The sequence below is a fragment of the Bubalus kerabau genome, chromosome 1 (assembly GCF_029407905.1).
Source record: "Bubalus kerabau isolate K-KA32 ecotype Philippines breed swamp buffalo chromosome 1, PCC_UOA_SB_1v2, whole genome shotgun sequence".
NCBI classification, from domain to species: Eukaryota; Metazoa; Chordata; class Mammalia; order Artiodactyla; family Bovidae; genus Bubalus; species Bubalus kerabau.
Window position 1 is genome coordinate 26,697,874 of NC_073624.1, and position 20,051 is coordinate 26,717,924.

Consider the following 20,051-nt stretch of genomic DNA (forward strand, 5'->3'; position numbering starts at 1 on the left):
GAAAAGGTCAGTGTTCATTCCAATCCCAAAGAAAGTCAATGCCAAAGAATGCTCAAACGACTGCACAATTGCACTCATCTCATATGCTAGCAAAGTGATGCTAAAAATTCTCCAAGCCAGGCTTCAACAGTACGTGAACTTTGAACTTCCAGGTGTTCAAGCTGGATTTAGAAAAGGCAGAGGAATCGGAGATCAACTTGCCAACATCTGCTGGATCATAAAAAAGCAAGAGAATTCCAGAAAAACATCTACTTCTGCTTTATTGACTATGCCAAAGCCTTTGACTGTGTGGATCACAACAAACTGTGGAAAATTCTGAGAGAGATGGGAATACCAGACCACCTTACCTTCCTCCTGAGAAATCTGTATGCAGGTCAAGAAGCAACAGTTAGAACTGGACATGGAACAACAGACTGGTTCCAAATTGGTAAAGGAGTACGTCAAGGCTGTATATTGTCACCCTGCTTATTTAACTTCTATGAAGAGTACATATGTGAAATGCCAGGCTGAATGAAATACAAGCTGGAATTAAGATTGAATGGAGAAGTATCAATAATCTCAGATATGCAGATGACACGTCTCTCATGCTGAAATCGAAGAAGAACTAAAAAGCCTCTTGATGAAAGTGAAAGAGGAGAGTGAAAAAGCTGGCTTAAAACTCAACATTCAGAAAACTAAGATCATGGCATCTGGTCCCATCACTTCCTGGCAAACAGATGGGGAAACAATGGAAACAGTGGCTGACTTAATTTTTTTGGGCTCCAAAATCACTGCAGATGGTGATTGCAGCCATGAAATTAAAAGATGCTTGCTCCTTGGAAGAAAAGCTATGACCAACCTAACAGCATATTAAAAAGCAGACACATTACTTTGCAACAAAGGTCTGTCTAGTCAAAGCTATGGTTTTTCCAATAGTTATGCACGGATGTAAGAGTTGGACTATAAAGAAAGCCGAGTGCCAAAGAATTGATGCTTTTGAACTGTGGTGTTGGAGAAGACTCTTGAGAGTCCCTTGGACTGCAAGGAGATCCAGCCAGTCCATCCTAAAGGAAATCAGTCCTGACTATTCATTGGAAGGACTGATGCTAAAGCTGAAACTCCAATAATTTGGCCACCTGATGTGAAGAACTAACTCACTTGAAAAGACCCTGACGCTGGGAAAGACTTAAGGTGGGAGGAGAAGGGAACAACAGAGGGTGAGATGGTTGGATGGCATCACTGACTTGATGGACATAAGTTTGAGTAAGCTCTAGTAGTTGGTAGTTGGTGATGGACGGGGAAGCCTGGCATGCTGCAGTCCATGGGGTCACAAAGAGTCAGACATGACTGAGTGACTGAACTGAACTGACTGAAAAATGAATTTTAAAAATTAAATTTAGAAAAGATATCCTTCTTTTTTAATCTCTTCATTGGTAATAGAGATGCTGCATCTTTGTTCTCTGAAGAAAATTGTTTGGAATGTGCCTCCAAAGTGACATTATTTCAGTTACCCTTATAGTTTATACATCTTTTTTCTTATGGGAGGACTTCACTGGTGGCTCAGATGTTAAGAACCTGCTTGCGATGCAGGAGACCAGGGTTCGATCCCTGAGTTGGGAAGAACTACTGCAGATGGGAATGGCAACCCACTCTAGTATTCTTGCCTGGAGAATGCCATGGACAGAGAAGCCTGGTGGGCTATAGTCCATGGGGTTGCAAAGAGTTGGAAATGACTGAGCAACTGACACTTTCTTATGGGAATCATCGAATGTTAGAAGAAGATAAAATAGTTTCCAGCACAGAATTTGGATGCAAAGACTATCTGATGTCTTTGAAACTGATATACCTAAGGAGGATCCATAAAGGAAGAAACTGACAACTGGTTTTCAATTCAGAGAACAAATCAGAGGAAAAGTAGGTCAGTGTGGAATGCACAGTAAGTGACAGAGTTGCCCGCTGGTCCTTTCCAAGCTCAACCCCGTCATTGAGTGAAGTTAATGGGAAGTGTAAAGAATTTGATTTTTCAGTATGTAGGTGAAGCTGTATAGATGAAGGAGTTTGAGAGATTCACAAAAGAGTAAGTAAATTCAGGAAAATGTGGATTCAACCCAACGAAGCACTGAAGCAGAGTTCTGCATGGGCAGAGGACTAGAGTGAGAAGGACAACAATAATAAAACCGTACAAGAAGGTCATTGTTCACACATGCCTCACAGGCTGCCTCTTGAATCCTCTAACTTCCTATTCTATTCAGAAGGTAGAGGGTTCAAGAAGAAATGAGATGGACTCCAAGCAATAGACAGTGTATAAGAAGCTAGACGATAATAGCAATGTGGTGAAGAAGACAGGTATTTTTCTTATAGCAAAAATATGAGAGATAGTCAAACTCTAAGGATAAATGTTCAAGGAAGGTATAGTCTAAAAATAAAACTGTAAAATATTTCGAGAATTTGGCATTTAAAAAATCCATTTGTGTGCACGTGTGTCACAAAGGAGAGACATTGGAGCTATACAGAGAAATGGTATTCTCACACACTCTTGGGCCTTATAAAAATAATAATAATGAAAATATTTAATGATTTTCAATTTAAAGAATCAACTTACAGGTAAATGACAGAAGGCTTCCTATGGCTAGCAAATAAATATTATCAGCCCTGACAAATAAAAGAAAAATACAGGAGAATTTGGGAGGTGAGAAGGAGGTAGAAGGACGGATAGAGACATGAACATCTTCATCCTACAACTTTGGGAAGCAAGAAGCTTTATACATGTTTGATAGAACTCCAGGCTTATGCATATTAATTAAAATTACAAATGTAAAATTATAAACACTAAATGTATTGACAAAAAGACAGAACTATATTGAGAAAAGCTTAGAGAAAAGTATGCCTAATGAAAATGAACTAAATTTTAATTTATCAATACAAGAAATAGGTAACATCTAAATCTCATAAATCAAGAAACACATGCATATAATTTAGAAATATGCAAAAAACTAAGCAGAACGGACAAGACCAGGGATGCACAGAGGCGGGACTAGGTACACTCACTTTCTGTTATCTACTCTCAGATTTTAAAATCATGTGCATGAATTTTTCTACAATAAAAATAAAACAAAAAAAGTCATTTTATTAGTAGTGTTTACACCTTTTTTTTTTTGCATCTTTGAACATAAATATTTGTTCAAATTTAAACTTTTTTCCCTAAAAATTGATTAGTAATGTGGAATTACTTACTATTCATTGCGGAAAGCCTTGGCCAAGCCAGCCGAGGGCAGAGCGTCCTGAGACCTTGTCGCTCAGGAGACACTTGGCTGGCCTGTCTAGTGATAGTCAGGGTTATACACAGTTGTACTTCAAGTTGCACGGATGAAGGTCTGGCCCTGTCAGGGCTTTCATGACATGATGGGACCTCACCTCAGGTAGGTAGGTAACCATGGTTTTGACCCAAGCATGTGTGCTCTAAGGCAAAAGGGGAGAATTTAGAGGTCAAGCTCACTGACCACCCCTCAGCCTGATGACATCAAGTATTCCTTGCTTGAAACACACTGAATACATTCCTTGAGTTTCCTGTAGTAAAATGTAAATGGAATGAGACTATTGTCTCTGTGTTCATTCTGCCAATTGCCAAACCTAGTTTTCTATAGGAAAATTTATGTCAAAGGGTGGATAGAACACATATTAAAGATAGGTGTAGCTAAAATAGAATGGAATATTTTCAGTGTTTTATCAGAACTGTAAAATCATTCACTGGGCAGAGAAGTAAAGTCCATATTTACAAATCTGGCACATCTTATTCAGACCATAAGTAAGACAAAACAAAACTGAACTAAACAAAACCACAAGCTAATTGCATAAACCATAGAATTTACTCTCCTCCAAAAAGCAACTTCAGGGAAGGGAAATTCACGAAGGATCTCTTACCCTGGCCTGGAATATCATTAGGAAGTTTGTGGTTCTTCCAGATGAACGTGGGGCTCTTATCCACAGGGCTACTCTGGTTCACACGGGTGTCATAGGTCAAAAGAACCTTGTACTGTGTCAGGGCATGAAAGAGAAGAAGGGTGAACAGATAAAGACACTTTAGAATGACTTCTGATGAGATTCATCATCCTTCCCAGTGACATTTGAATTTTTTTAAATTAATTTTTATTGGAGCATAGTTGCTTTACAATGGCATGCTAGTTTCCACTGTACAACACAGTGAATCTGCCATATATATTTCTCAGTGAAACAAGACAAATGATACACAGCTGGGAACTAGTTAGGATCTACTTGGTTCTCATCATGAACACTATTAGGCCAAATAGTTTTCTGTTTTTAATGACCATACATTATGCTTGCCCAATAGACATTCTCTGGGTCTTTAGAGAATTCAAGTCTTTCATTTTAAAAATGTGAAAACAGAAGCAAGAAAAATTAAATGGCTAGCTCTAAGTCACATGACAAGGGAGGCACCAGTGTTTTCCACAATATTAAACTGCTATTAAAAATGATGGCTTGAGAAAATACACCATAGTTAAAATTCATTATATTCATACATGTCAAGGGGCTGCTAGAGAATTCCACATTCCTTAAGTTCTATCAATTACATGATTTTTGAATCTCTTCTATCTCTATGCTGTAATGTGCTTTCTTATAAAAAGTTTCTTTTTGAAGCAATGTGCCAATAGAAATATTAATATATCCTTAAATTACTGCTGCATATATTGAATCCGTTTTGTAAGAGACATCTCCAAAATGATCATCCTTCTAAAATTCACCACCGCTCCCTCAAAACATGCTGGACCAAAGTTTTACATTCTCAAAACTACACTCTTAACTTGACAGCAGAATATAAACTAATATTACATGGTAATATAATAATATGTATTATAGTCACACACAATACTATACCAGGTGTATATATAGTGTGTGAATATAAAGCATAACATTACACGGCTATTTTTATGTGCCTGAAGGATCAAACAACTAATGATTCTCATGAGATTGCAGAGGGAGAGAACAGGGAATGTTTCATTGAAATTTTTAGTTTTGGAAATGAATAAACAATTCTTAGAAAAAAAAACAACCACCAAAAAGAAAACCTGTAATTTTCTCATTGGTACCCCATCAATAGTCTGGTCTTCATATCAGTGTTTTCTGGGTGGGTATATTTTATATAGTAAATAGACTGGATATTCTGAATAAGAAGTTCTACGGGAGAAAATGTTTAAGGAATATGGCCCCAAGAGGGGCATAATTGTAAATCTGAAATTAACTTGTAGATTCTAAATATAACTTCTCCTAGTCCTTCTCTATGACTTGCCTTTCAGGATAACCCTCCTCACCCAGTCACCTAATCCCAAGTTCTTGATAAGAACATACTTTGCTGGTGTCCACAGAGGTGTACAGAAGGTACATGGTATTGTCAATATCCCCACAGGCATCCAGAGTCACAGGACCCACATGCCCTAAGGCAAAATCAGAAACAGTTAGAGACCATCACTGACGTCCTGACTGAAAGACCAGTTACATCCTGACACGGGGCATAAAGCACATTCAGACTGCTCTATTTTACTGAAAAATTGTTGACCTTAATGGTGTAATTAGAAGGCATTGGTTCTTGGCTCTGAGATCGCTGAAGGATATTTCTATGAGAGACGCTATTTAGAGAGAAGGAGAACTTCCTTTCGCTGCATTTAGGATGATGACACTAAATGTAATTAGTCAGGAGATTTCTCCTGATGATTCGAGACAAATTTTTGCTGAGAGTATTAACTAGTGGCACCATGTTTAAGTCATTGCACAACCTAAAGTAGATTGCCAAAAGGTCAAAATCCCTTCACTATCACTTAGCTGAACACGCTGAGAAAATTAAGTTCTTGGAGCCTCAGTTTTCTCATCTATGAAATTTTAGCCACATAGCATGAGTCTAAGAAATGGTTTGTTAGGTTAAAAAAAAATTACCAAGTATCAACAATTTTACATGGTTCAAAATAAGAGCTAGTATTGTTTACTGTACCAGGCTCTGTGCTAAGTGCCTTCTATGCACTGATCATTTTAATCCTCCTAAAACACCACGACACACAAACTGTTATTATCTTCATTTTACTGATGAGAAATCTGAGGTCAGGGATATTATTTAATTGCTCCAGGTTATAGGAACAGCTAGCAGGTGGCTAATTACTACTTATGATCACAGAGGTGCAAGTAGAAAGGTGGGGGCCACTGTCTTTGCATCTTCTCACCCCCGTCCATGGCTGATATGACTTTCCCCCACTGCCGACGTGACTTTCTAGGAATGTAAAGTGTTGGTGCCCTCTTTGTTTCTCTCTTTTCCCCCTGGAGAGCCAGGCCTTGAAGACTATACAACATTCAATCAACTTCACATATGGGGAAACTAGAAAGTGACTACACATGCCGAGGGGAAGGCAGAGACTCAGAAAACCTGAGAAGACCTCAAGTTTCCATGTCAGGCTGATCCTCAGTAGAGATGGCCTACAACAATAAAAACAAAAAGCAAAGCCAAGTAACAGCAAACCCTGAGAAGGAGAAAATTCACCATTCCCCAGATGATTTTCAGGATTACCACATTATTAGATTTGAATGTCCAGTTTTCAACCAAAATTATAAGTCATATGAATAAACAGGAAAATATGATTTACTCAATAGAAAAAAATAAATAAACCAGTGGAAGCTATCCCTGAGAAAGCGATGGTGGGTCTACTAGACAAAGTCTTTAAAACAACTCCCTTAAAGATGCTCAAAGACCTAAAGGAAGACATGGGTAAAGTCAAGGCAGTGATGTATGAACAAAATGGAAATATTAGCAAAAAGATAGAAATCATAAAAAAACAAATTCTGGAACTGAAAAGTATAGAGGCTAAAATGAAAAATGCAAAGGCATATTTGAGAAGGCAGAAGAATAATTAGTGAACTTGAAGATGAAAAAGAAAGTGAAAGTGTTAGTCACTCAATTGTGTCTGACTCTTTATGACCTCATGGACTATAGCCCAACAGGCTCCTCTGTCCATGGAATTTTCCAGGTTAAAATACTGGAATGGGTAGCCAGTCCTTTCTCCAGGCATCTTCCCAACCCAGTGACTGAATCCGGGTCTCCCTTATTGTGCACAGCTTCTTTGCTGTCTGAGCTCCAGGGAAGCTGGAACTAGAAGAAAGGACAATGGAAATCACCAAATCTGAGGAAAAGAAATAAAAAAGATTGCAGAAAAGTGAACAGACCTTAAAGGACCTGTGGAATACCACTAAGCAGACCGACACATGCATTGTGGAAGCCCCAGAGGGAGAAGGAAAGAGAGAGAAAACGGTAGAGAGAATATTTGAAGAAATAATGGCTGAAAATGTCCCAAATCTGATGAAAGACATGAATATAAACATCCAGGAAGCTCAAGAAATGTCAAGTAGAATGAATTTAAAGAAATCCATGCCAAGACACATTATAATCAAATTGTCCACAGCCAAAGACATAGAATTTTGAAAGCAGCAGGGAGAAAAGTAATTGATCACATATGGCACCCCACTCCAGTACTCTTGCCTGGAAAATCCCATGGGCAGAGGAGCCTGGTAGGCTGCAGTTCATGGGGTTGCTAAGAGTCGGGCATGACTGAGCGACTTCACTTTCACTTTTCACTTTCCTGCATTGGAGAAGGAAAAGGCAACCCACTCCAGTGTTCTTGCCTGGAGAATCCCAGGGACGGGGGAGCTGGTGGGCTGCCATCTATGGGGTCGCACAGAGTCAGACATGACTGAAGTGACTTAGCAGCAGCAGTAGCAGCAAGAGATATTCAATAAGATTATAAAGCAGATTTCTCACTATACACTCTGAAGGTTAGAAGGCAGTGGGCTGATATATTCAAAATGCTAAAAGAAAAAAAATATCAACTAAGAATCTGTTATTCAACAAAGCTGTCCTTCAAAAGTGAGAGGAGAGTAAGATATTCTGAAATAAATCAAAGCTGAGAGATTTTTACCAACCAATCTTCCCTGCAAGAAATTCTCAAGGGAGTCTAGGAGGTTAAAATGAAAGAACACGAGACAGTAGCTTGAAGCCATAGGAAGAAATAAACATTTCAGTAAAGGTAAATCAGCAAGCGATTACAAAAACTAGTATTATTATAAAAACAATGTGTTATTCCACTTTTTCTTGTCTACATTACTTAAGATATGAATATATTAAAAAATTAGTCTGAAACTTGTATTATTGTAACTTTGATTTGTAACTCCACCTTTTGTTTTTGACAATCTAGGAGACTAACGCTTAAAAAATAATTAGTTTACTATTTGGACACAAAGTATAAGGATGTAGTTCTGCAACACCAATGCCTGAGACGGATGGGAATGGAGCTATTAAAGGAGCAGAGTTTTTGTATTTATGAAGAAGGCTGAGCGCCAAAGAATTGATGCCTTTGAACTGTGGTGTTGGAGAAGACTCTTGAGAGTCCCTTGGACTGCAAGGAGATCCAACCAGTCCATTCTGAAGGAGATCAGCCCTGGGATTTCTTTGGAAGGAATGATGCTAAAGCTGAAACTTTGGCCACCTCATGCGAAGAGTTGACTCATTGGAAAAGACTCTGATGCTGGGAGGGATTGGGGGCAGCAGGAGAAGGGGACGACAGAGGATGAGATGGCTGGATGGCATCACTGACTCGATGGACATGAGTCTCAGTGAACTCCGGGAGTTGGTGATGGACAGGGAGGCCTGGCGTGCTGCGATTCATGGGGTCACAAAGAGTCGGACACGACTGAGAAACTGAACTGAACTGAACTGAAGCCAGTATAAATTCAAATTAGAGGGTTATAATTTTAGGATCTAATCCCCATGGTAACCACAAAGAAAACAGCTAAAGAACACACATGAAAAAAATTTAAACATTTCAGTGTAAAGAAATAAATACAAAAGAAGACAGTAATGGATAAAATGGGGATGAAAAAGCTATGCAGTATATAAAAAACAAATAGCAAAATAACAGAATAAATCTCTCTTTATCAGCAAGGAGATCCAACCAGTCAATTCTAAAGGAAATCAGTCCTGAATATTCATCGGAAGGACTGATGTTGAAGCTGAAACTCCAATACTTTGGCCACCTGATACGAAGAGCTGACTAATTTGAAAAGACCCTGATGTGGAGAAAGACTGAAGGTGGGAGGAGAAGGAGACAACAGAGGATGAGATGGTTGGATGGCATCACCGACTCAATGGACATGAGCTTGAGTAAATCCTGGTAGTTGGTGATGGACAGGGAGGCCTGGCGTGCTGCAGTCCATGGGGTCGCAAAGAGTTGGACATGACTGAGTGACTGAACTGAACTGATCAGTAATTACTTCAAATGTAAGTGGATTAAATTCTCCAATCAAAAATAGAAATTGGAAAATTAGATTAAAAAGTGATCCAACTATTTGATGTCTATAAAGAGATTCACTTTTGATCCTAAGACACAAATAGTCTGAAAGCAAAAGGATGGAGAAGGATATTCCATACAAGTATTAACCAAGAGAGCAGAGGTGGATATACTGACATCAGATAAAACTGATCAGACTTTTAATCAAAAAAGTTTATAAGAAACAAAGACTTTCATTGTATATATTAATAAAACACTCAATAGAGCAAAAATATATAAACAAGTATAAACATTTATGTACCTAATAACAGACCAACAAAATATATGAAGCAAAAATTGGCACAAAATAAACTGTTCTACAATAGTGGTACCAGTAGTCAAGAGTCTGCCTGTCAATGCAAGAGATGCAAGAGACCCAGGTTTGATCCCTGGGTCAGGAAGAGCCCTCAGAGTAGGCAATGGCAACCCACTCCAGTATTCTTGCCTATAAAATTCCATGGACAGAGAAGCCTGGTGGACTACAGTCCATGGGATAGCAAAGAGTTGGACACAATTGACCACACATGCATTCTTGTATACAATAATAGTTGTAGATTTTAATACTCCACTTTCTCCAATGAGTAGAATAACAAGATAGAAAATATGTTAAAAAAAAATAGAGGACTTGAACATAACAAGAAACCAACTAGACATAACAGACAAATATAGAACATTCTAACCAACAAGTGAACTTTTGCACATTTGTTGCCTCCAGTTAAGTTAAAGGTATTTAGCTGTTGACCCATCTATTGCCACACCCTCTCTTTACTGTCCACAGGGCGCATATTTGGAGAAACTGTAAGTAAAGTGTAGTTTGCTCTTAGGCAACTGGTACCTTCAAAAGTGATGTTCCTGAAAGCATGAGCAAATTTAGAGGTGGTAACATCCTCTCCATTTTCAAGAAATATCTTCAGCATATGTCCAAAAAGCAAGACTCCATCCAGGTAGGCAGCAGCAAAATCATTTTTTGCCTAAATTAGAAAGGAAAAATCTTAAAATGAGTTCCAAGAAAAAAACAAAAAACACAAGATTCTGGTCTTGAACCTGGAAAAAACATTGTTGGGGTCAAGCAGGATAACTAGAAAGGTAAAAGAATATTAATAGAATTGCAAGGATGGGATTAAAGGAAATTTTGGAAAAACTTTCCTTGGACCAGGGCTCTTTCTCATCCCCATATCACAATCCTGTCTTCTCTTGGGATCAATAAACTGTGAACACTGCCTTTAGGGAAGGAACTAAAATGCCTGTGCTTCCTCCTTCCCATGATGATAAAATATTTTATTTCAACCAGGAAGAACAACATACAGCATTTCTCATACAAAATTATGAGAATTTTCAATTCTCATAAGGTTTTATATAGAAATAATGCTTTCATTTAAGAATAAAAGAGAACAGCAACAAAAACAACCCCATTGCTTTTGAGTAGCGTGATGCGATAGGAAGAGTTTTGATTGGCTGATACCACTGTATTTGCATTGGAGAGAGTCCTGGTTGGGTGCTAAGGGCACACACAAATGTCTGCCCTGGCGAACATAAGAAGGGGTCAGGACTCCTCTGCTCTGTGGCAGTTCTGTGTTTTTTTTCAGAATTGGGCTGGATTGAAAGCTCAGTGGCCCTGAGACTGAATGAGCTCAGTCAGCTCAGACAGTTTGGCCCACCCACCTGTAAAGAATCAGACTTTTGCCTAAGCCTAGAAGCTGTGCAAGTGAAATCTGAATATGACACCCAGAAATATATTTGTTAGAAAACATGAAAAGGAAAAACGAAAGCATCTCTCATTGGCTTCAGTGTCTTTTGTTGAAATCATCTTTTCATGAGATGAAAAGCATCAGTTAAGACCCAACCCCTGAAGGGGTTACAGCCCCAAATTTTGACAGGGTTGCAAAACAGAGGGCTTAGAACTGCCAGTCTAGGCAAAATGGTGATTCTCTCAAAGGTCCCCAACTTTCCTTGCTGCTCTTTGGGCCTCGTCATCCTAAAGTTGTTTGGGGGCTTCAGGACTGACCGCCACTTCCCCCCTCCCTTCTCCAAACCTGCTCTCAACCTTGTGTGAGGCCAGAAAACATCCAGTGACTTTAGCTGCATTAAGGTGCAGTGACCATCAAAATCCAATGTGGTATTAGAGTCTGAGGCTTTGCATTTAATCAATACATTAATCATTTAATGTCCAACTGGAGGCTCTTTTTTTGGGACAAATGCTAAACCAGATGGGATGCTGGAATAAAAGGAATAAACCAGGCCTCTCCTGTACAAATTCAGATGATAATCAACCTAATGACAATAAAGGAATGTGTCTTAACCTGGGAATATGTATCTGTAGAGGTAGAGCTCTGATACCAGGGCCAGGGATGTGGGGAACTTCATGTATTCTACATTGTCTAATATGTACCTCCCCTAAGTTAGCAGGGCTGCTTCTGATCATCCTGCAACGTCGCTTCTGTTTGGATGTGATAGCAGCCTGCAGTGTGGTGCTGGACTACAGCCTAGCACAGTGACATATAGAAAGAGTTTGATTTTTTCAAATTTATTGATTTATTTTGGGCTGTGCTGGGTCTTCATTGCTGTGTGCGGGCTTTCTCTAGTTCTGACACGCGGGAGCTACTCTCTAGTGGCTTGTGTGGGCTTTCCACTGCGGTGGCTTCTGAGCACGGGCTCTGAAATTGCTGGCTCAGTAGCTGTGGTGCACCTGCTTAGCTTCCCCCATGGCATGTGGAGTCATCCTGGAGCAGGGACTGAACCCGTGTCTCCTGCACTGGTGGCCAGATTCTTAACCATTGGACCACCAGGGAAGTCCTGGAGTTTTAATAGCAAGAATCCTGCTATTACACATAATTGGCTCAGTAAACATTTGCTGAGTAAACTGGAACCAGTGGGGGAACAATTTGCTCATTTTAGAATCTGGGTCCTAAATGGAAGAATGGTATCTTACCCCTGCCAGAAGAATAAGAGTATATATATGTCTATGAAATTTACCAGTGATAGATTTTTGGAGGAGGAACTATTTGAGACGGAGTTTTCCGGAGGCAGGGTCAGAACAAGAACATTTTTCATGTAGTCAGGGGCTGTGACATTGTCCATGAAGTAGTGGTCACTGGAATAAAAAGCACAAGTTTCTCATGAGAATCAGATTGCTGCAAAAAATGGAAATGGAACTCCTACCGATTCATACATCAGCTTTGAGATAGTTTAAAACATTTTTTTTCCCCCTGCAAAACTTTCTACTTTCCCCAGATAAGTTTATTTTTTTCTACACCTGCTACCTTGAATAGCAGAACTTAGATGCTGTGGTTAACAAACACAAATGGAAACGGAAGATCAGAATACAGATACTTGTTTTTTTATAAAGTTTATATGAATTTTAATATTTTTAAAATAAATATTTTGATAGGTTATTCTGAAATTAAAATAAACATGAAGGATCTAGAATATACTAACAAACAGAGGTTCATTTGTTTCTTTAGCAATTCACTGCAGATAATTCTTTAAAAAGAAAGAAGATTTTTGGGGAGCCCTGGATATATAAGGCTTGTTTTCAAGGTTTAATGACTCTTGGCTGATACCTGGAAACTTTCTTTTCCTTAAGTGCTCATACCGCTTTAGAGACTTAGGGATAGAATAGAGAGAAAGTTTATGAGTTCAATTTACTCTCCACATGGTGAAACATAAACATGAAAAAAAATGAAGCATTTTCTCTGACACTGTATGCTTCTTAACATTAGCTAACTGGTCCTTGTATTCTCAATTCCTGGGCTTCCCAGTTGGCACTAGTGGTAAAGAAGCCACCTGCCAGTGCAGGAGACATAACGCACTCTTGCAATGTGGGAGACCTGGGTTTGACCCCTGGGTTGTGAAGATCCGCTGGAGAAGGGAAAGGCTACCCACTCCAGTGTTCTGGCCTGGAGAATTCCATGGACTGTATAGTCCATGGGGTTGCAAAGAGTGGGACACAACTGAGCGACTTTCACTTTCATGTTTGCTGTTTGGGTTAGGAAGATCGCCTGGCGATCTGGCAACCCACTCCAGTATTCTTGCCTGGAGAATCTCATGAACTGAGGAGCCTGGCAGGCTACAGTCTATGGGGTCATAAAGAGCTGGACACGACTGAAGCAGTGCAGCAGTACACATCCTCAATTCCTAGACACATTTGGCACATTGAGGACCCTCGATGCTGTATCTATTTATTTTTAGGATATTTATATATTCGGCTGTGTTGGGTCTTAGTTGAAGCATGAGGGATCCTCATTGCATCACATGGATCTCTTGTTGTGAAGCACTGGTTTAGCTGGTCCGAGGCATGTGGGATCTTACTTCCCAGATCAGAGATCGAACTCGTCTCCCCTGTATTGCAAGGTAGATTCCTAACCACTGGACCACCAGGGAAGTACCTGCTAATCATTTTAATGTTTTAATCTGCAAATAATATAACACACTTGAACTGCTGTTAGCCATGATGACCATCATTTAATATTCAAACGTAGGTGAATATATCTATGTGCTGAGGACTGTGTTGAAGAGTTTGTTTATATTACCACACCTCATCCTAAAGGACCCTTATAGATATTTTTATTCTCACTTGATAAATGAGAAGACTTAATCTCAAGATGCTAAGTAATACCCAAGAGGTAAACGAACTGAAAGTGTCAGAATTATCATTTGAAATCCCAAGTTATGTCTAGTTTCAAATTAATCTCATATGATCTTCCCGAAACACAGCCAGGTGTCCTTAGGGAATAGTGATAAAAGGCCAACACTTTGGCAGTAGATGAGGAGTTTCTAAAAATAAAGTTACACCAAACTGGTTCCACTGAGGCCTCCTTCCAGGAGGCAAAGCAGTCATTGAAAGAGGCTATCAATGTGGTTGCAGGAATAAAGTGTCGATAATTCTGCCCTCTTTCTTGTCTTCTGCAGCTATAAGGCTCAGCTGACTATATTATCTTCAGAAACTAGATACGCCTGCAGTTCCCACGCTTGATTTTTCTCAACACTGGGACAAGTACATTCAAGGTGTCTGAAATGACTAATCAGATATGATACACTGTGGTAATAGCTTCTGCTCTGAATACAGACAGCAAATGATCAATGATCCAGACAGGTAAGTGAAGTCATATGATTCACCCGATGGAGCAAGAGACACAAGATGTACCAGCAACACCTTTTTAAAGCTTAATCTGACTCAGATATTACCTTGGCACTTTTTTTTTTTAATGGATTCTCCATAAAACTGTAACTACATTAGAAGATGAGTGGTAAAAAAGCAGGGATGTGATAAAAGATGCTTTCTGTTCTCCAGAATTTTCTCCCCTTAGTTCCAGTGAAGTGCAGGGGAAAATTACCACCCAATGACTACACTGCAGAGGGCAAAGAATAATCGTGTCAATCAAATTCACTTAATGGGACCTTTCCTCTTACCAAAGGTGGCTGAAGGAAAATAATCTAGGACCAAAGGCCACTAGCAATCAAAGGCACAGATACAGTCCATGTTCTCAGACATATGACTGGGATATTTGCTGATTTATTGCTGCCTGGGAAAAAGACCTTATGATCAGGCTGGAGACCAGGATCTTTGTTGAATGGGCATGTGGGTTTAATGTGTTTTTGTTTTTTTTTTTTTAATAAAACTTTTGTATTTATTTACTTATTTTTTAGTTTTTAAAATTTTATATTGGAGTATAGTTGATTAACAATGTTGCATTAGTCTCAGGTGTACAGCAGTGATTCAGTTATACATACACGTGTATCTGTGCTCAGTCGTGTTAGACTCTTTTGTGATCCCAAGACTGCAGCCCACCAGGCTCCTCTGTCCATGGAACTTTTTTCAGACAAGAATACTGGAGTGGGCTGCCATTTCCTCCTCCAGGGGATCTTCCCTACCCAGGGATCGAAACAGTCTCTTGTGTCTCCTGCCTTGGCAGGTGGATTCTTGACCACTGCGCCACCTGGGAAGCCCATACGTGTATCTATTCTTCTTCAAATTCTTTTCCCATGTAGGGTGTTACATAATATTGAGCAGAGTTTCCTGTGCCACACGGTAGAAACCTTTCATATGGTCCTTAGACATGATAGTGATATCAAAGGTATACATCTCTGCTAAGACTATAATGAATTAAATAAGAATGATAAAGAAGAAATTAAACATTGGTTAAAATATTATCTTTATACTGAATCCCATTTAAGGCTATGAAAAACATAAGAAAAGAGAATATCTTTTGGAAATCCTTATTTTCTTTCTGAAAGGAAAGTTCTTCCAAATATTATACCTACTTGAATAAATCCACTAGAATAATGACGATGTCTTCAGCCACTGCCCGGTCACCCCTGAGGGTGCGGATGGTTTCCGGTCTACCACACATAACAATCACTGCAGGAGACAGAGCAAGACAGAGAGAAAAATATACAATGATCTGTTCCCAAGCAAGAAGGGAACCATGTGATTAAATCTGAACCCAGTAAGTCTATGCTACATTCATGTTTTAAGATTAACACCAATTCCTAAAATTTATCCGCCCCCCCCCCCACATTTTTTTTTTTAATGGAGTCGGAGTAGAGCTGCATGGGATCTTAAAAAGGATCATCTAGTCCAGGCTTCTTTGGTGGTCCAGTGGTGAAGAATCTGTCTGCCAACTCAGGGGACACAGGTTTGATCCCTGCTCTGGGAAGATCCCACATGCTGCAAGGCAACTAAGCCAGAGGGCTACAACCCCTGAGCCAATGCCCCAGAGGCTGCAAGCCACAACTACTGAAGACTAAGTGTCTACAGCCCACGCTCTGCAACAAAAGAAATCACCGCAATGAGAAGCCTGTGCCCTGCAACTAGGGAGTAGCTCCTGCTTGCCCCAACTAGAGAAAGCCCATGTACAGCAGTAAAGACCCAAGACAGCCACAAAATAAAATAAACAAATATTAACACATATATCTTTAAAAAAGAATCTAGTCCATTTCCTTAATTTTACTAATTTAAGCAAACTATAGCCAAGATGCCAACGAGATAAAAAAAAAAAACAACTGGTAGATGGCTGAAACAGCTCTGATAATCAAGTATTTGCATCTGTTTAGTGCTTACTCCACTACATAAGGCTGGAGTAGTTACAAAAACTATTTTCATTAATAAATGAAATGCACTACCCACATGTAGGGCTTCCCTGGTGGCTCAGAGGTTAAAGCGTTTGCCTGCAACGCGGGAGACCTGGGTTCGATCCCTGGGTCGGGAAGATCCCCTGGAGAAGGAAATGGCAACCTACTCCAGTATTCTTGCCTGGAGAATCCCATGGACGGAGAAGCTTGGTGGGCTACAGTCCATGAGGTTGCAGAGTCAGACAAGACTGAGCACTTCACTTTCACTTTCACCCACATGTAAAGTTGTTGGAAAATATATAAGTTAGTGTGAGCATTAATAAAATCTTCCTAAGCACCTTTCCTTGGGTTTTGCTTGCAGCTTCTTAACTCAGAACTCAGTGACAGAGTTCCAATCTGACTCTCTAAGCTCTCCAACACATTGTAACCAGATTTCCGAAATGCGTGGCTTGATGCGTAAGATGAGTGAGTTGGGAGACACTTCATTAGATCTTTTCCTACACTGTGTTGTCCAGTTGAATTGCAAACATTTTAGGGACATGAATCATTTTATATTTCTTTTTTCCCACATCTCATTCAATGTTTTGCAAATGGTAGGTTCTTAATATGGCAAATGCTTGATAATGAGAGCAAATGATGTTTTGAGGGATACCAGGAAATCCTGCCAAGCAAGAACCTTTCCTGGTAGAAAATTTGACAGTTGATTCCTGATATATCCTTATTTGTAAAAAGAATTCTTAATACATAAGTATTCTGATATATTCTTATTTGTAAAAAGATTTCTGTGGAGGGTGAAATAAATCACTGAATTACTGGGTGAGAATGATTTTATACCATTCACTTTTCATACTTGGTCTATAAGATATCACTGAGCAGGTGAAATAAAGAGAGAATAAAGCCAAGTCAAACAGTCTTGGCATATTTTGTAATTTTGCCTAAGCCTGCTGCTGCTGCTGCTAAGTCGCCTCAGTCGTGTCCGACTCTGTGTGACCCAATGGATGGCAGCCCACCAGGCTCCCCTGTCCCTGGGATTCTCCAGGCAAGAACACTGGAGTGGGTTGCCATTTCCTTCTCCAACGCATGAAAGTGAAAAGTGAAAGTGAAGTCGCTCAGTTGTGTCCGACCCTCAGCGACCCCACGGACTGCAGCCTTCCAGGCTCCTCCATCCATGGGATTTTCCAGGCAAGAGTACTGGAGTGGGGTGCCATTGCCTTCTCCTAAGGCTAGATATCAATAAATACGTCCTCTTGGTCACTGGGGAAACAGGATTCAGAATATTTGAGGATTCGTCACAGATTCAACAGTATATTAGATTGTGGGGAACTTAAAAAGCAATTTATTGGGACTTCCCTGGTGGTCCAGGGGCTAAGACTCCACGATCCCAACGCAGGGGCCCTGGGTTTGATCCCTGGTCAGGGAACTAGATCTCAAATGCCACAACTAAGACCTGCTGCTGCTGCTGCTGCTGCTAAGTCACTTCAGTCGTGTCCGACTCTGTGCCACCCCATAGACGGCAGCCCACCAGGCTCCCTCGTCCCTGGGATTCTCCAGGCAAGAACACTGGAGTGGGTTGCCATTTCCTTCTCCAATACCATGAAAGTGAAAAGTGAAAGTGAAGTCGCTCAGTTGTGTCCAACTCTTTGTGACCCCATGGACTACAGCCTACCAGGCTCCTCCATCCATGGGATTTTCCAGGCAAGAGTACTGGAGTGGGTTGCCATTGCCTTCTCCAACTAAGACCAGGCACAGCCAAATAAATAAATGTATTTTTAAAAAGCAGTTCACTGATAGTGTGGATTGTGATATCATTTTGGTTCATAAAAGCTGGCTTTTAGCCTTATCATTACCTTCAAGAAGCTGATATATTTTAAAAATTTATTTTATTTATTTATTTATGGCTGCACTGGGTCTTCCACATGGGCTTTCTCTGGTTGCGGTGCAAGGGCTTCTCATTCTGGCAGCTTCTTTTGTTGCATAGCCCAGGCTCTAAGAAGCGTGGGCTTCAGTAGCTGTGGTGCTTGGGCTTAGCTGCCCCACGGCATGTGGAATCTTCCTGGACCAGGGATCGAACCTGTGTCTCCTGTTTTAGCAGGCAGACCCCCAACTACTGGACCACAAAGGCAGTCCCATGTTAATATACTACTTTTGCTAACTTCTCCGGGGATAGGGTTTGAATCTGCAAAAGGAACCATATAATAGAGTTGCAAGCAGCTACAGATCTTCCCAAACACACAAAATATACAGTAAGGATGACAGCTCTGAGGGTAGATTTGCCCAAATCACTCATAGGGAGGTGATGGTTGTGAGGAAGTAGCCGGCAAAAAAGCGATCTCGCTTCATGTCCTCTTACAATTGCTTTTCCTCTTCTGATCCATTAAGATGTCCTGAAACTCGGTATCTCCTCTCAACATCTCCTTGAAGCCTAGTTTCTGAGAAAAATAGGAAACTCCAGCCTCCAGAGCATTGAGGTACCTAGAACAGAAACAAAGAGAAACTCTAAGCAATCAGCTTAGTTTCTTCATGGCTTTCCATGTCGTTTGCTCACTGCTTACAGATGTCTCCAGGGGACTTGTTCATCTAAAATCCATTGCCTCTGTTAACACAATGGACAATACACATCACGATCCCAAGGGTTAGGATGAATGTCTAATTTAGGGGGAGTATAGGGACAGTTTCAGGGGATCTTCGTGTATTCATACAAACAGGAGGTATTTCCCAGATCCCTTCTAAAGGCTTCTTGCTATTTGCTGAAGGAAGGCTACTCTGTTCTCATCCTATTATCACACAGAAATTGAAACTTTTGAATCTATAGTACAAAAATTCAGAGCTGATAGGAGTAATTTTTCCTCCTGTATGAAACTGACTTCTGTTCAGCCTGAAGTTTCTAAGATGATGCCTTAGTGTTGATTCTTACAGTTCCCTAGATGTGTGTTCTCAGGGGTACCCTATTTTAGTCCTCCGCATGCTTTGGTGGAGAGAGACTTCAGTTTCCTTCAAGTCATTCTTTCTGCCATCTTTGCTGGAGTTGCGTGAGCTCTGTAGTTTCATTTTAGCAACGGTGCCCGATACTCTGTTCTCTCCAACAGTCTGATTCCTCTGAAAAGCTGTGAGAGAAATGATTTCTAACCTGTTGTGTAAGACAGGCAGAAAGCATATTCTCTGCTATCATGTCTGATTTCCATGCTCCTTAAACAGAGATCATGGTACTTGTCCTCTTTTCTACAGAGGATTTACTGTGGGGAATTGATAAAAACTAACGTGAAAGTACTTTCAAAACTGCAAAGACTGTCACACATGCAATGTATGTCGATTATATTAATGACATCATGTTTCTTTCGGCCCCTTTGCTTTTACTTACTTATTCACTTCTAATCACTTTTAGAGGAACCAAAGTTTTCATCAAAGCTGTATTTATTGCTACTTCACTTATGCCATTTGGAAAGAATTAGAAAAATAGTTAGTCAATGTATTTACCATTACATAGACACTTTATGTCAATCACACTGAGGCAAGGAAAACAGATCATTGTTAACTAACAGACTCTATAAGAAAAGGCAACTTTTTGAAAATATGTTCAAAAAACATCTATTCAGAGTTCTCAAGACATATAACACACTCCATATG

At 40.0% G+C, this 20,051-nt stretch overlaps 1 protein-coding gene across 1 annotated transcript in view; it reads right to left on the reverse strand.

Moving 5' to 3' along the window:
• GUCY2C (guanylate cyclase 2C) overlaps positions 1-20,051 on the reverse strand; it is a gene marked incomplete at its 5' end in the record, with an annotated part of 75,406 nt that overhangs the window by 35,309 nt on the left and 20,046 nt on the right. Inside the window, 6 exons of the mRNA XM_055570856.1 lie at positions 3,901-4,012; positions 5,344-5,429; positions 10,192-10,327; positions 12,330-12,447; positions 15,618-15,714; positions 18,778-18,899. Coding sequence (XP_055426831.1) covers positions 3,901-4,012; positions 5,344-5,429; positions 10,192-10,327; positions 12,330-12,447; positions 15,618-15,714; positions 18,778-18,899 — 671 coding nt within the window. The remainder of the gene's footprint in view (positions 1-3,900; positions 4,013-5,343; positions 5,430-10,191; positions 10,328-12,329; positions 12,448-15,617; positions 15,715-18,777; positions 18,900-20,051) is intronic.